Raw genomic sequence first — 15,801 nt, forward strand, 5'->3', positions numbered from 1 at the left:
CTTCATGTAGCAGCTGTGGGGCCGACTCCAAGTCTCTAGAAGCTAAACCCTTTGACTTTCATGCTTCATCTTGCATTTCACAAATAGTTTATGCCCTTCTGTTTTATAACAGGTGCCAACTTTTTTTTTTTTTTTATCTTGGTGAGCTCCAGACTTCTTGTCTTTCCTTTCCCCAGCTGGATCTGGGGTTTTCTTACCTCATCTCCCTGGTAGTCTGAGACAGGAATTATTTCAACATGTGAAGGATCATGTTGCCACCATCTAGCTGACTTTAAAGTTAATAAGGACCTGAGATGCATCACATAGTCACAGATGTTTAACACTAATGTCATGTAACCTCCCAGGACTCTTCCAAAAATCTGTGAGATTGCCTCCACACTTTGAATTAGAACAACTCACAAATTCCCTTGACCTGGAGCTCACCCTCTAAAACATAAGCTTTCCTTTTGGTCTAGAAGTTTTTGAATGTCTCCCAAGCAATCCTGTTCACTTTTAGAAATCCTGCCTGGATGCCCAATCCCAAACTGATAGCCACCCTGCTCTGTCATATGCAGGTCCAACCTCCTCTCTGAGCTTGGTCCACCCCATCCCCATGTGAAGGACTGGGAGAGTCCTGACACTCACTGACTTCCCCTCAGAGGATCCACTATCTGACTCCCTGAATCTTCTCTGCCTAATCAGTGACCCAGCCCCATGTGTCATCATGGTTCCCCAGCTTGGTGCCAGGTCCCACTCACTCTTCCCCAAACCAGCTTTGGGTTGTGTCCACCTGTTTGGGGACCTGGCTCATTTTAAATAAAGCTACCCTGCAAATTTAGCAGCCTTCAGAGCACACTATATATAGTCTTTTTTTTAGAACCACAGTGACTGATGAGCCTCTTAGATTTATAGAACTGATGATGAGTTGGTCTCCATGAACTCCATGGAGCAGAGGGAAGGATGGGAAGCACCCCCCAACTAGTCTTTTCAAATTGTACCACATTCCAGATAATTAGATTATCTTCAAAGCCTCTTACTTCCAAGAAGTTCAAATGTCAGAAAGCAAGCAATTAAAAGTTACATGATGATGTTTTTTAGTAACTTGCTTCATGAGGCTTTATATGTTTTTTCTTGATCATCGACTGATGCTCAAGGGCTTCCATCTGCCTCTGATTCCTTCCTGTGCTTCAAATATGTTATTAACACTCCCCAGTAACTCAGTTTGTGATTACCGGTTGACCCACAAACAAGCTGGAAGCAAAGCCTTGGCCTCTACCCCTGATCTCCAGCCAACTCACTGTGGGTCACAAACAATCCCTCTGGCCCCATCTTCAGCAATCTGATACTGTCTGAGGGCAAATGAGCATTCTAAGTGAAAAAGATTTAGTATTTGAGTTATACTTTGGAGATTGTGTTTTTAATCAGACCACAGACAGGTCCATTGCTAAGTAACAACAATATAATCACACTGTGAGAAAACTCAGTATAATCACCCATAGTGACTCAGTTCATCGCTGTGGAGAGAAGCGATCCTTGCTTATTTTCACGTTTTGTTTTTTTTTATTTTTTAATAGACTTTATTTTTAGTGTACTTTTAAGTTCACAGAAAAATTAAGCAGAAAGTACAGATTTTTCACATACCCCTCCCCCAATAAACATCAATGTCAACCAGATTCCATAGTTTACATTAAGGTTCATTCTTGGTATGGTATATTTTAAGGGTTTGGACAAATCTATAATGACATGTATTCCCTATTATAGTGTCATACAGAGTATCTCTCCCTGCCCGGCAAATGCTGATCTTTTTACTGTCTCCATAGTTTTGCTTTTTTCTAGAATGCCATATAGATGAACTTATTTAGTCATGTCATATTGATTTCCTCCACTTAGTAATAAACATTTAATTTTCCTCTATGTCTTTTCATGGCTCAGTAGCTCATTTCTTCTCAGCACTGAATAATGCTCCATTTTTTTGATATGCCTCAATTTGTGTCTGCTCACCTACTGAAAGACATCTTAGTTGCTTTCATGCTTTGGTGATTAGAAATAAAAACTGCCATAAACTTTCAAGTTCACTATTACCTCTCACCCTCCCTACACACCTAAGAAAAGAGGTAAGGTTTTCTTGCAGCCACCCAAAGGTGCTGCTTTAAGATTCATTCTTGATGAATAATTTTACTTCATGCATCGTATTTGGGAATACCACACCATTTCCTGAGCTTGATGGCCATCTGTAGATATTGGATTTTCAACTGGTTTTTTTTTTTTTTTTTTTTTTTTTACTAAGTAGCAGAAGATTGACTAAGATTAAGACCATCATGAGATTTCCTGTGGTCTCAAATCTCCATGGGAGAATGGTGAAGGATCTTTGTTTATATGACATCACAGTCATTTTTCACAGACTTTATCTTCAGGGCTTAAAAATATAACCTGGTGCTGATAGAATCAGGCAGAGCAGGGTGGGGACTAATCCACCCTCCTTGCATTGAGAATTCTCTTTCTCTCCTTTTCTTCTGTCTGGCTTATCAGAGTTTGTCCCTAACAAGTATGACCTCAGTTAGTATCAGGTTCCAGTTATACAGGAGCATTTTCTCCTATTCATTTTTGTAATGTGTTGTTAGTCACTTATTTTTTTATTTTGTGTTTTTGAGACTCTATTTTTCTAACATTTCAAAATCTGCACAAATATTCAAGAGAACTATCATATACCCTTCCCCTGAGTCTACAAATTATTAACATTTTGCCTTATCTGCTTCATCAACCATTTAAGAGTAGGTTGCAAACATGGAGCCACTACACTAAATACTTCACTGTATATTTCTAAAACCAAACACATTATGCAACAGAACTAAACATAATTACAAAGTTTGGGAAGTTTAAAGCTGACATAACTAACTTACAGTTCATACGCTGATTTCTCCAATTGTTCCAATAAAGTCCTTTATACCTATATACTTCCCTGGGTCAGGATTGAATCTTGGATCCTGCCTTGCATTTGGTGTCATGCTTCTTCCTCCCTCTGTAATCTGGACCAGTTCTGAAACACTTTCTTTGAAAATTGACAAATTGAGATCAAGTGAATCTTTGTTCCTAAATAGATTCCTGGGCCACCAGCTCACAGGTAGAATTCAAACGTCTTCCAAGATGATTACCCAGTTATACAAAACAGCATCCTCTCTCCCTGGTCCCAGAATGTTCTACCAGTGTTTACCAGCATGCAGACCAGGTTCATATTTGACTACACTAAACGTGTCCCAAACTGCTACAATCACATCCCCTCTGGATCCAGAGGGCAGTCTACAATGCAGTGAGGTTTATGAGTCACTTGTTAATAGAACTAGAAGTTATTCTCGAAAGTGTAAATATCTTTTATGTTCCATTCCCTCCAGGCAATCTGAGCTGTGGTGATACTTATAGACCAGGATAAATGATACCAGAACTCAGCAAATCTAGAACAAGAGCAGCCCCGTTAGAACTGGTGCAACTTTTGTGCTAGGTGTAGTGGTACACACCTGTAATCCCAGCTATTCAGGAGGCCAAGGCAAGAGGATGGCAAGTTCAAGGCCAGCCTGGGCAACTTAGCAAAACCAGCCTCAAAATAAAAAAATAAAAAGATGCTGGAGATATACAGAACCCCTGGTCCCCATTCCTACTACTGGAAAAAATAATGGTGTGACTTTGAATTGCATAGTTTACACTGAGTGCTGATTTTCTCCAAGCAGATCAGCTCCTACTACTAATACCAATTATAAACAGATTGGGGCCATACTTCTGACAGAGACTCATCAAGGATAATTGTTTCTGGAAAATATTGTTTTCAAAATAATGTCTTACAGAAAAATTAAGAGTCTCAAAATCTGTTCCTTTTCTCTTACTTTGTTTAAACTTTGAGTGAATTTTGAGTTGTCAAGTATGTAACAAATGCTCTGAATCTTTACATCCCAAGAGGAAATTCCTTTTGAAATCTGGTACTGACTTATTTTTAAGAGAATATGAACAGGACTCCTTTCTCCCCTCGCTGTAGAGAGGAAAAGAACAATTCTCCTGTCGTGTTGAAACATTGATTTAATGCTAACCTGTCAGCCTGCCACTCGAGTGAAAATATTTTGTTGTGTTTTACCTCCACAGTCTCCCCTGGCAGAACTGTAACCATGTCTGTCAGTCATTGATGTAGTCCTTTGAGGATGTTAGACTTGACTATAACTTTGGTTCTCGTTTACTCAGAGCTTCCTTTCAGTGCTGTGGAAGCAAGCTGCAATTTTGAGGAAGATCTCTGCAACTTTTACCAAGATAAAGAAGGTCCAGGTTGGACCCGAGTGAAAGTAAAGCCAAACATGTATCGGGCTGGAGACCACACTACAGGCTTTGGTAAGTCGGGAGTCTCCGTGGGACATCTTGGGGTGGTATTCACACATCCTTGGCCATTCCTATGCCTCACCTACGAAGAATTCAACTGCAAAAACAGAAGAAAGAAAGGAAGGAAGGAGGGAAGGAAAAAAGAAGAAAAGAAAGAAAGAAGCAACTAAATAGGCAGGCACCTCTGAGGAAGTAAAGACAATAATGTTGTGTTTGACCATTTTTTAAAATTGTAATTCAAGTTGGCTCTACAAGCAAAGGTATCTGCCTATTAATTAAACAGCCAAGCCTTTGAAAATTATTTTTCTGTTCACTTTAGATGAAATACTTTTTCAAATTTATTGGATTCTGTTTATATGAATTCTCCAGAAGAGATACATAGAGACAGGAAGCCGATGAGTGATTGCCAGCAACTGGAGGGGGAGGAACTAAGGAGTGACTGTTTAATGGGTTTTCTTTGGGGGCTGATGAAAATGTTCTGGAACAAGATAGCTGTGATGGTTGTACAGCATTGTGAAGGTGCTGAATTGTGCACTTTAAAATTGTTAAAAATGGTAACTCCATGTGATATATTTTATTTTATGTGTAAAAAATATATCGCAGGGAGAAAAGATGCCATTGAACAATGAGTATATCTATGAGAAGCTCTTAGAAACAATTGTGAGCACCTTATATATGGATTCATATTACTTTAATGACATCCTTTGGGGATTCCCCCCCAGAGGAGACTGGTAGGAAGAGCGTCATCTCAAGGCACATACTATCTCATTCATTTATTCAACAGGTACTCATATCTTGGTGAATTTACCATAAAGTCAATGAAGCTGAAGTTACAGGGCCCCTCGCTTACACAGGCCCTGAGAAATGGCTTGGAAGGAGCCATGACAACACTGAACCCATAATTTGATATTATTCTTTTCTTAGAGATTGCCCAATTTATGGAAATGCAGGTCCTACAAAACCTATTCTGACCTGATCAGACTAAAGGCCAGAACATACAGTAATGAATGAGTCAAATATAAATCCCACTACTGCTGGATGACAATTATTTCAATGAGTGAGCCAAATGTTAGACCCAATATGCTTGTCAGGGAGGAAATTTTTTAGTTTCTGTGACTGAAGCTGAGAATTAAACTGACAAGATAGGTTAACAAGAAAAAAACATTAACATTATATTTAGTATGTTTACATGTACATGGAAGTCTTCATTGACTTAATTGAATTAAAGAAACACATAGGCCTGAGAGCTTATATATCAATTTTAACAAAGAGTGATAAAACTGTGTGGGAATGACAAGACAAAGGAAAAGGGTTGAAACTTCCAGGGATGCTAAATTAGGGGAAAGTGACTAGGAAATAGATGGAGGAAAGTAATGGAAGATAAGGGTTATTTTAGTACGTTTGTTCGTATAGACCCACTTTAATGTTGACTCCCAGGTTCCTGGTGATTGGAATATTCTTCCCTTCCTAGAACAGGGTGTTGGGAGGACAACTTGTTCATGGGAAGTTTTACGACATACTTTTAGGTAGAAGGAGGTAAGGCAAAGAGCCCTTTCTGCTTTTGCTGTTTGTCAAGTATCTTCAGCTCAAAATAATCAGCATGCCAAAGAGGCCCATTTGGCAGCAACACGTTCTGATCCCCTTCGGTGAGATATGAGGGAGAATCCAGGGGGGAACCTGGGTTTGGGGATTCAGGGAAGGTTTCTCTGAGGGAAGTTGCCTTAGCTGAAAAAGTGTGAGAGACCAAGCAGAGAAGAAGTATCTGTAAAGGCTTTGAAAATAGCTGGTCACACCAACAGATAGGAAGAAGGTCAGCAGGACTGTACCATGAGAGAGTGGCCAAGAGAGTGGAGGAAATGAAGGTATTGAGGGAGATAGGTTATGGATGTGGCAGACCAGAGTAAGTGCTGGGGATTTTTCATAAAGAAAATGAGAGACATTGAAAGATTTTAATCAGAGAAGATAAGGATTAAATTTAGGATTCCAAAAGGTTGTCCTGGTTCTTGTGTGGCCACCATATTATTCTGCTCTGGCTGCCATAACAAAGTACCACAGGTAGGGCTGTTTAAACAACAGAAATACATTGTCTCATAGCTCTGTCAGCCAGGTTAAGACCCAGGTGCCACGGGGTTGGTTTCTGAGGAAGTTTCTCTTCCTAAGTTTCGAGCAGTCTCTTTATCACTGTGCACTCACATAGACTTTTAAGTGTGTGGAGAGAGTGAGCTTTGGTGTCTCTTCCTCATCTTACAAAGGATGAGTTAAATAACTGGTTAGAACTAAACTGTGGAGGAAAGACTGAGGTGCCCAGAAAAAAAAGAAAAAAAATGACAAGAGGAAGAGAGAAAAGGGAATAAAAACTAAGGTATTAGTTTTTTCTTTTCTGCCCTGGCTTTCTAGAATTCATGGATCTATTTTAAGTTGACCTCGTAGGTGGTAGGAAAGTGGAGGGAGAGATTCCTGTTCTTCTTTATTGTTATTTAGAAGAAATAAGAAAAGAACATAGATCTCCAGCACCATCTGATTAAAAACCTGTTCTCTAGGGACAGGTCTAAATATGATCAAGAGAGGAGTAGGGTCTACCCAGACACACAAATCCCACAAAAACTGTCAGACCAAATAGTCATCCCTTCATCCCTACCGGTCACTGCAAAGATAGGAAGGAAAAGTAAACTCTGGGCCTTCCATTCACTATGACCCCTCTGTTAGCCTATTCACATAGGCAGCTCTCAGCCCTAAGCTGATTTTATGCCTTTCATTTTGTGAGAAGTATACTTCTTAATTGATGACTAGAATCTGGTCCTATGAAGGAGGAAATCTATACAAGTTCAAGTACATTACCTAGGATTGCAGAAGGTTTTATTTGCAATAGAAGCACATGGATGTTTTCTATCTCTTAAAAATTGCTTCTTTCATTTGTAGCCTATGGGAATAGTTTCTGCTGGTAAATCCCACTCCCTTTAGCCAAATTTCCCACTTGATAACCTGGGGTAGATTATTTTGCATTGCTGTTGCACTAAATGCTTCGTCTTGTTGACAGGGTATTACTTGCTGGCCAACACAAAGTTTACTTCTCAACCTGGCTACATTGGAAGGCTCTATGGTCCCTCTCTACCTGGAAACTTGCAGTATTGCCTACGTTTTCATTATGCCATCTATGGGTTTTTAAAAATGAGTGACACCCTAGCAGTTTATATCTTTGAAGAAAATCACGTGGTCCAAGAGAAGATCTGGTCTGTGCTTGAGTCCCCAAGGGGTGTTTGGATGCAAGCTGAGATCACCTTTAAGAAGCCCATGCCTACCAAGGTACAGTAGAATCAATATATCCTTTGTCCATCCATTTGCAGTGGTTGGACTGGGCTACTGAATTCCTGTTTAGTCACTGTTCAATGGTAATGTGTTATGTTCCTTATATTTAGACTGACAACCCTGCCCCCACACACTACCCCCAGCCATGTACAAGTTAATCCTTCAGTTCTTTTTCAATTTCTGGGCCTCCAAATCATGACTATCTAGGGAGTTTGCTTATTTTTCTCTCAAGATCCCCTGTAGATCATCCTAAAACTATAGTATATGAAATCTCTCTCTCTCTATCTACACACACATAAGAATGCTAGAATTTTTTTTAAAAAGATGAAATCACTGAGCCTGGTCCAGTGTTAAGGCTTTAAGATTAACAACCTAAGGCTCTAGCTGCACACAGGATGAGAACAGGATGTGTGCTCAAAGTATAGATCCAACCCCGCACCGGTCAGAGAATTGTCATGAGGGATTCATCAGCAACTGATTCTAACAGCAACAAGAATATAAAAATACCTTTATTGCTGGGGGAAATGCCAAAAAAAGCCATAATCTCCTAGGCTTACCAACTCATAAACTTAAGAAAATTTTACAGATACAATAAATTCTGTCAACTACAACACAGATATGAAACTCGTGCGAAAAGATCCATTTTGTTTCAACCTGTCAATCAATCAAGAAATATTTCTTGAGTATCCTCTCTATGCAAGATAGGGGCCCAAAGAAACATGAAAAAAGGTCCTTTCCTCCAACATGATTTGCACAATAGAACTCGATAAATATTTTTGAATGAATGGATAAATCAGCTGATTACATTCATTGTACAGGAAATTCTCTAAGTCCAGGCTCCTCAAGAAAAGCTTCAAACCTGGGAAAGTAGGAGAACCTTCTTTACAAACCTTCCTAGCCTTAATTTCTCTTAGTTCCAACCACCTAGAATAGAATCATAGCTGTATCCATCTAGAACTTCTTATTAAAGAAATGTTGTACATCATTCCTGCTATAATGTTGCTTGGTTACTTTTAGTCCATTGGAACATCCATAAGGGCATGATTAAATCTCTACAATGATTAATCAGATCTTTAAAAATCTCTGCAAAATTCTTTTCCTTTGCTAGACAAGAATGGTGTGGCAGGTTCTGTGGCCTACTGATTTCTAAAGGGTTGAAGCAATTTATAATACCAGAATAGAAGCATACAAGTTTTGGCCTCAATCTCACAGGCACTGCTTGTTATTATTTTGTGCTAATTAAATAAGTAATATTGCTATAGGTATCCCCTGCTTATTATCATCATATGATAACCTGATTAAACTGAAATATTCAGCTCAGCTCTCCAGGCCAAAGAGAAAGTAAATTGGTGTTTCTGGTGTAGTTATTATTTGTAACTGAGGCTTATGCTTATTAAGCTTATTGCCTAGACAATTCCAAATATGTTCTGAACAGGAAGTATCATCTGACATTTGCAGCATTATTGAACTTCCTTTTTGATCTATTAGCCCTGGAGAAGTCCAGGCTTCTCTGCATCTCAGAGGGATTCCAAAGACTTAATTAGCTTTCCCACTACCAATTATTTAACTCTTTCAGGTAGTTATGGCAACACGTACACTTGCACACATGTATGTGAGCAGGCATGTGCCAGATTCACACAATTAGGTATGCACCAGGAAGGATGGAATTTTTTATATTCCACACTGTTTTAGTCAGCTTTCGCATTGCTGTGACCAAAAACCTGATAAAAATAATTTAGAGGAGGGAAAGTTTATTGGGGGCTCATGGATTTAGAGTCTCAATTCATAGATGGGTGACTTTTTCTGTGGATCCAAGGTGAGGCAGCACATCATGGGGGAAGAGCCCAACAGAAGAAAGCTGTTCAGCTCATGGCAGGGTTAGGAAGGAAGGGGAGAGAGAAAGAGAGAGAGAGAGAGAGAGAGAGAGAGAGAGAGAGAGAGAGAGAGGAGAGAAGGCCCCCTCAGGGAAAAACAAGCCCTCCAGGGCTAGCCCCCTGTGATCCACCTCCTCCAGCCACACCGCCTGCCTACAGTCACCACCCTGTCACTCAAACTAGAATGGATTAGGTTACAGCTTTCACAATCGAACCACTTTACCTCTGAACATTCCTGCATTAACACAGGAGCTTTGGGGGGAAATACCTCATATTCAAACGATAACACATACTCTGTTTTGATGTTTTTTTTTAAGACAGATGTAATAAGTGTTTTATGAATTTATTTGGTTTTCAGGTATTCATTCATCTATCCATTCACTTATTTATTTCTTTATTCAGGTGGCATGTGTTGGGTAAATGCTCAGTGCAAGGGATATAAAGATGAATGAAGTTCAGATCCTACCGTTGAGAATGAGATCATAGATAATAGAAGAGTAAGATAAGTAAGCAACTAACTACAATGCAGCTGTCACTGTCCCATGAAAGAACTGCACAGAAAGATAGAGGAGTAGGTCTGATAATTCTTAGAAAAATAATGACAACGAATAATTATAATGCACTAGTAAACAATATTATAAAAAATAATGACTGATGTTTGTAAGGTTAGGTTACTGGATTCTAACTCCTGCTCATCACCCTACTACTCCCCTCCTCCCCTCTATTTGCAAATGCTTGAATTGTTTAGGAATCTGCCCATTCCCTTACAATGAGTCCCTGCTCTTTCCTAACTCCCACTGAATTGAAGCAAACCTCCCAGCAGATAAGGATGTCTAAAAAATTTGTCCTTTTGTTCTCTGGAGTCTGCTCACTAAGTCTCCCAGCAACAGCACAGTTCCTCCCTAGAGACATAGGGAGTCATGTATCCCAACCCAGTGAGGCAGGGAAGTTCTAACAGTCCTGGGAAGGAACGGGTCATTGATTCAGCTCCACACAGATGAGGACAGGATACAATCCAATACCACAAACCTCTAGATACATGTCTGAAGGTGCTCATAGTTCTTTGCAGATCCCTGATAAAGACCACTTGTCCATGATAAAGGCATGTAGTAAGTCAGGAGGAAACTAATGTTCACTTACTGATGCAACATACACAGGTGGAAATGAACATACAAAAACTATTTAAGACAAGAGATAAAATAAAAATTCATTTTCCATCCCTACTCCCTACTGCTGAACTCAAACTCCAATTTCACTTCTTGTTTTTCTCTTCTTGATTTTTCTTCCTGATTTTGCACCTCTCTAACTCCAAACTCTCTAACTCTGAAGTCTTGCACTTTGCATTTTATCACCCTGAACAATCAGTTTTTAGAACACACTCTGCTCTCTCTGGGTTGGGTCATTGCATACACTGTTGCCTCTGCCTAGACTCTTCTTATTTATATCTCAGCTTAAACCTCAAATCTCAATTCCTCAGAGAATTTTTCTCTGATACCACTCCCTGGAATAGATAACAGTTTCCTGGGCACCCTGTACTTCTCCTTCATCCTCCTAAAGAAATCCTAGATACAGTGTCTCTGATTTCAAATCCTAATTCTACCACTTTCTAGCTTTGTAATCATAAATCAGCTTTCTTAATCTCTTTCTATTTTTCCATCTGGAACCCAAAATCTAGCAGAGTCCTTGAATACAGTTGATACTGTTTGTTGACTGCCACATTCTGGCTTTTGAGCAGGGCTTGTTGACACTCATTAAAATCCCCTGGGGAGCTCTTCAAGTGCTGATGCCCAAGTTTTAATCCCAAATGAAGGAAAGCAAACACAGAGATGGCGATTAGCATGCAGGAAGTCTGCGAAGGCATCCTCCGGGATCTCTACAGAAGGAAGGGAAAGGAAAGAAGCAGGACTAGGCAGGGAAGACTTGGTATTTCTCAGTGGAGGGCTCAGCTGGTCTACAGCAATTCTGAAGCTCCTATTGCCTTTCTGAGTTGTCCCCAGTCGAGCAATCCTAACTTCAGTGTCATGTATCCATCAGTCATTAGATGCTGGCTACTGCAAGGAAATGGCATTATCTTGGACAAGGCAGCACCCTTCAGCTGAGCACTTTCCAAAGAAGGCCAACAAGTTGGGGGAGAGAATCACTTGAGTCAGGGTCTGGGAATCAGTATTTTACTAAGTGCCTCCAGTTGATTGTTACATGCAATTCAATATCAAGAACTGTTGCTCTAAATGACTAACCATGATAAAGCAGGAAAGGAAAGAATAAGAAAGACTCTGTGTTTTAGACTTGTATTCAGCTAGGCAACACAAACCAGTCATGGTTTCCTGGTGGCTTAAGACCTAAACAAATTCATGAATGTGTAAGGGTCCATGCGCAGGTCCCCACCCTGAATGCTAAGAGACAGTCCTGTGACCTCACAGGTGGGTGGACATTCCTATGACCACACAGCTGGGTGGCAACAGATGGGTGAATGGTCTTCCTGCCCTGGAAAGTTAGAGTCAGAGCTGTGGTCTTTATGTATACCACTTAATCTGGGAACCCCTTTCAAAGCCTCAGAGATAAAAGTTTTCCAGAAATATGACACTATAACCCACGTCATATCTGATTGTTTCCCACATATGGTTTCTGTCCACAGACAATACACATGTCTCCAAATATTCTTGCCATTTAGAAAGGAGTGTTAAGTCACAGAGCATCCAAAATTAGCACAGGACAAATCCTTGTCAGTTGTTACAGGTTGTCTGGAAGCTTCTATTGGCTGTTCTCCATGATTTAGTGACTCAGTACATATATTAACTTATTCCAAACTATGACAGTTTAAGAGATTTTTCTGAGCATATTGAGCTTAGCATACATTTTGCACTAGCTGGAATTTATAACGACTGATTCCTAAATGAACTTTCTGGAACTTCTAGAGAGTTTCAGTTCAACCCAGGTCAGAACCAGGGACAAATTGATTCTTTATTAAGTATCTACTTTGAACCAAGTGGCAGTCTCTTGTTTGATCCTTAAACAATCTGCTACAACCACATATTCCAAATTTACAGGTGAAAAAAATGTTTCAACAAATAGTATGATTCTTCCTATTTCCTTGGCTCTCTCTTCCTAATTCCAGACAAAGTCTTTAAAATTCATCTCAGATATGTCCCCTTTCTATTTCCTCAGCCATCCACAAGACAAAACCACCATCATTTTACCTAAACTACTTGGAGATCCTGGCAGATGGTTTTTCTGCTTCCACCTAGTCCTTTCCTAAACTCCACATGCAGCAGCCCGAATCTCATTCCTGAAACAGGAATCAGATTGTGGCACATCCTTGCATGAAACTGTCCTGTGATCTTTGCAATAGAAGTTTCATCCATCACTGTGGCTTACAAGGCCCTGCACAATCTGGTCTCTGCCTATGTTGCTGACTTCATCTCTCTCACTCTGCCTGTGATCACAGAGGCACATAGTCCACACAGTCACACAGTCTTCTCTCTGTCCCCTGGATCCCAAAGTCTTTCTTTTGCCATGGCCTTGGCATTTGCTGTCTCCTCCACATGGGATGGTCCTTCCCCAGCTATTCTCCAGTCAGTCTGCTTCACATCCTTCTGTGCCAGGTCAAGGGCCTCTTGTCAAAAAGGAACTTTACTGACCATATGGTCTATAACTTCTTTCCCCATCCTCAGGTCATTCCCCACCATATTGCTTATATATTGTATGCATAGCAGTTATCCCAATCTGAAATTATCTTGTTTACTTGTTCATTTTCCATCTCGGGTATTTTATGAAGATAGAACCTTCCTGAGGACCAGGACCTTGTCAGTCTCATTCATCTTGCACCCACAACATCTGGCACTAGGCCTGGTGCAAAGTAGATCATCAGAAAAATTCTGCTCAGTACATTTTCTTTGATACATACATGCTCAGTGAATGAATGAGCTTTCTTAAGTTGGTAAGTGGCAGAGCAGACAGCTCCAAAGCCTACTCCTTGGTACAGGGATCTTTGGTCCTCACAACTCCACAGCCTGCTCCCTTATGCAGGGATCTTTGGGAGGTCCAGGTCTCTATACAGGCTTAGGGAAGGCCTGCTCCTGTGCAGCTGAAGAAAACACTGCTCCCCAAGTCCATCTTGGGACACAGGCATGTTCTGTTATTGTATACAATTCCCAAAACATAATGTAAAAGAAGCAAAGTATCTCTTTTTAGTGCCTTTACATCCTAGAATGCATGGAATCTAGTCCAAGGTCACCCATCTGTTCTACTAGAAAGAAATGCCTCCACTGGCGGCCCAGCACACATGTTACTCTTGTGTGAAGTACCTTCTCACCTGTGCTTTGTGTCATCACCCCAATTCTAAAAGTCATTCACATGTGGTTCATCTGGGTCCAGCTCAAAGGGAGTGCCTTCTTTCCTGGGCACCATGTTCTTCTCTCCAGTGGTGGTTCCAGAGCTATGCAGAGCAAGGGCCAGCATGGGCAGAACTGTCGAGAAGTCTGACCCTTCAGTCTCTCTCCCCTTTCTTGTCCCTCCCTCCTGATACCCACCTGTTATCTCAACTGCACCTTCCCATGTGGTCTTCCACTCGGCATGTTTCTTTGCCTTTCTGTCAGTACTTACATAGCCCATTTAAAGGATGGTGGAATCATTAGATTAATAACTACTTACTACCTTCCTTAGTCGACCTTTAGCAAAAATTATATATTGTTCTATTTAAGGAATGATAGCAATGGTAAGAATTTCCCTTAGACCATTCTAGCAAAGCAGCTGTATGGACATATTTGGTGTAATGTTACCACAGCTGCCGACAGTGGGGGCTTTTACTGAACTCTTTCCAACACTTCCAAGGAAGGAAAGCGTTACAGTCCTTCTTAACAGATTTGAAAACTCAGGCAGAAAATTAAGAACTTTGTTCAATATCACATAGCTATTAAATGGCAGAGCTGAGAGGAAGTCCCCAAGACTTCTTAACTCCAGAATTCATGCTTTTTATACAATGCTTAAATGCCTCCCAGTCCTTTTCTGGCTAATGTCAAAAGTGCAGGATCAGGTGAGAAGGGGAACCCAGTTCTAACTCACATGACTTATTTTTTTTAAAAAATAGGACTTTATTATTGACTCTGGTTGTTCTGTTTTAGAAATAAGTTTGGTTCCAAGGAAGGATTAGAATTCAAGGTGGTTCAACACAGACAATGGAGAGTTGTGTGTTGGAGGGTTAGTTTAATGCTTAAGACTCTTGGCTGTGGGTTCTCTGACACTTATGGCTTAATAATTTGGGCTCAGTATGTAATCTTGTAACCTATGAACCTGTGGTACCTTCACTTTTCTTCCACATGTAAAATGGGCATGCTAGCAGTACCTACTTTGTAGGATTTGGGCAAAGATCAAATGAAATGCATAGTTAAAGCTCTTGGCATATTACTTGGCACATCATTGGCATTTATTAAATTTGACTGAGTAGAGAAAGGGACTAAAGAATGATTTTATAGGTCACAACATTTATTTAGCACATGGATAATTCTGTACTCTGATATTTTCTATGAAGTTCTGTATTCTTTAAACTAAAAATCAGGTCAGAGTTCAATCTTTTTTAACAGTACTAGACTTTCTTAAAGATATGGCAGCTTTTGCACAATCATGAACAGCTACAATAACTTTTTTAACATGTAAGATAGTTTTTGCAAGGCCTGAATTGTGAAATGGTTCTCTGGGTCTGTTTTCTCCAGCACTTTACTGAATAGAAAGCAGGTGATCCAGAGTTACCTTGAATTTGTCATATGCCAGGGAAGAAAATGTTGATGGATGGAGCACAAACAATAGCCCTTATGCCTTAAAATCCCCAGTTTAACACAGTCTTGGTTTTCATAACACAGATGTTAGGTCCTGCTATACCTTTTGGTCTGCAGCCTGTTTTCCCTTTCACAAAAGTCTTTCAGTTGCCTGTTAATTAGAAGCCCTGGGAGGAACTCAATATCATTTTCATTTAATTTTTCTTTTGGGGGAAAAGAAGTTAAACAGTCCATAAATGAGACAATGACCAAACATTCTGTTTCTTCTGAGTCTGACTTAATGATCTGCTCTAAATTAAAATCTTCATGGTAAACCCTTCTAAAGTCATGTATACATTTGGGAGAAAGCCCCCATCTTTCCAGTCTGAAAAATATGAATACATATTTTTCACTGGGTAAGGAACCTATGTCAACCTTTCTTAGGGTTTGTCCCACAGAACACATTTTCCTTGAGATGTTCCATTGAACATGGGTTCTGTGATCAAATAAGTTTGGGGAATTCAGTGACATGTTAT

At 40.1% G+C, this 15,801-nt stretch overlaps 1 protein-coding gene across 2 annotated transcripts in view; it reads left to right on the forward strand.

The window, feature by feature from the left end:
* The window catches only part of Mamdc2 (MAM domain containing 2), a 152,216-nt gene that overhangs the window by 98,271 nt on the left and 38,144 nt on the right, over positions 1–15,801 (forward strand). For both annotated transcript variants that reach the window (XM_047524597.1, XM_047524596.1), the window contains exons 8-9: positions 4,204–4,347; positions 7,373–7,638. In XM_047524597.1, coding sequence (XP_047380553.1) covers positions 4,204–4,347; positions 7,373–7,638 — 410 coding nt within the window. The remainder of the gene's footprint in view (positions 1–4,203; positions 4,348–7,372; positions 7,639–15,801) is intronic.

This window comes from Sciurus carolinensis, chromosome 14 (genome assembly GCF_902686445.1).
Source record: "Sciurus carolinensis chromosome 14, mSciCar1.2, whole genome shotgun sequence".
In the NCBI taxonomy this organism is placed as follows: domain Eukaryota; kingdom Metazoa; phylum Chordata; class Mammalia; order Rodentia; family Sciuridae; genus Sciurus; species Sciurus carolinensis.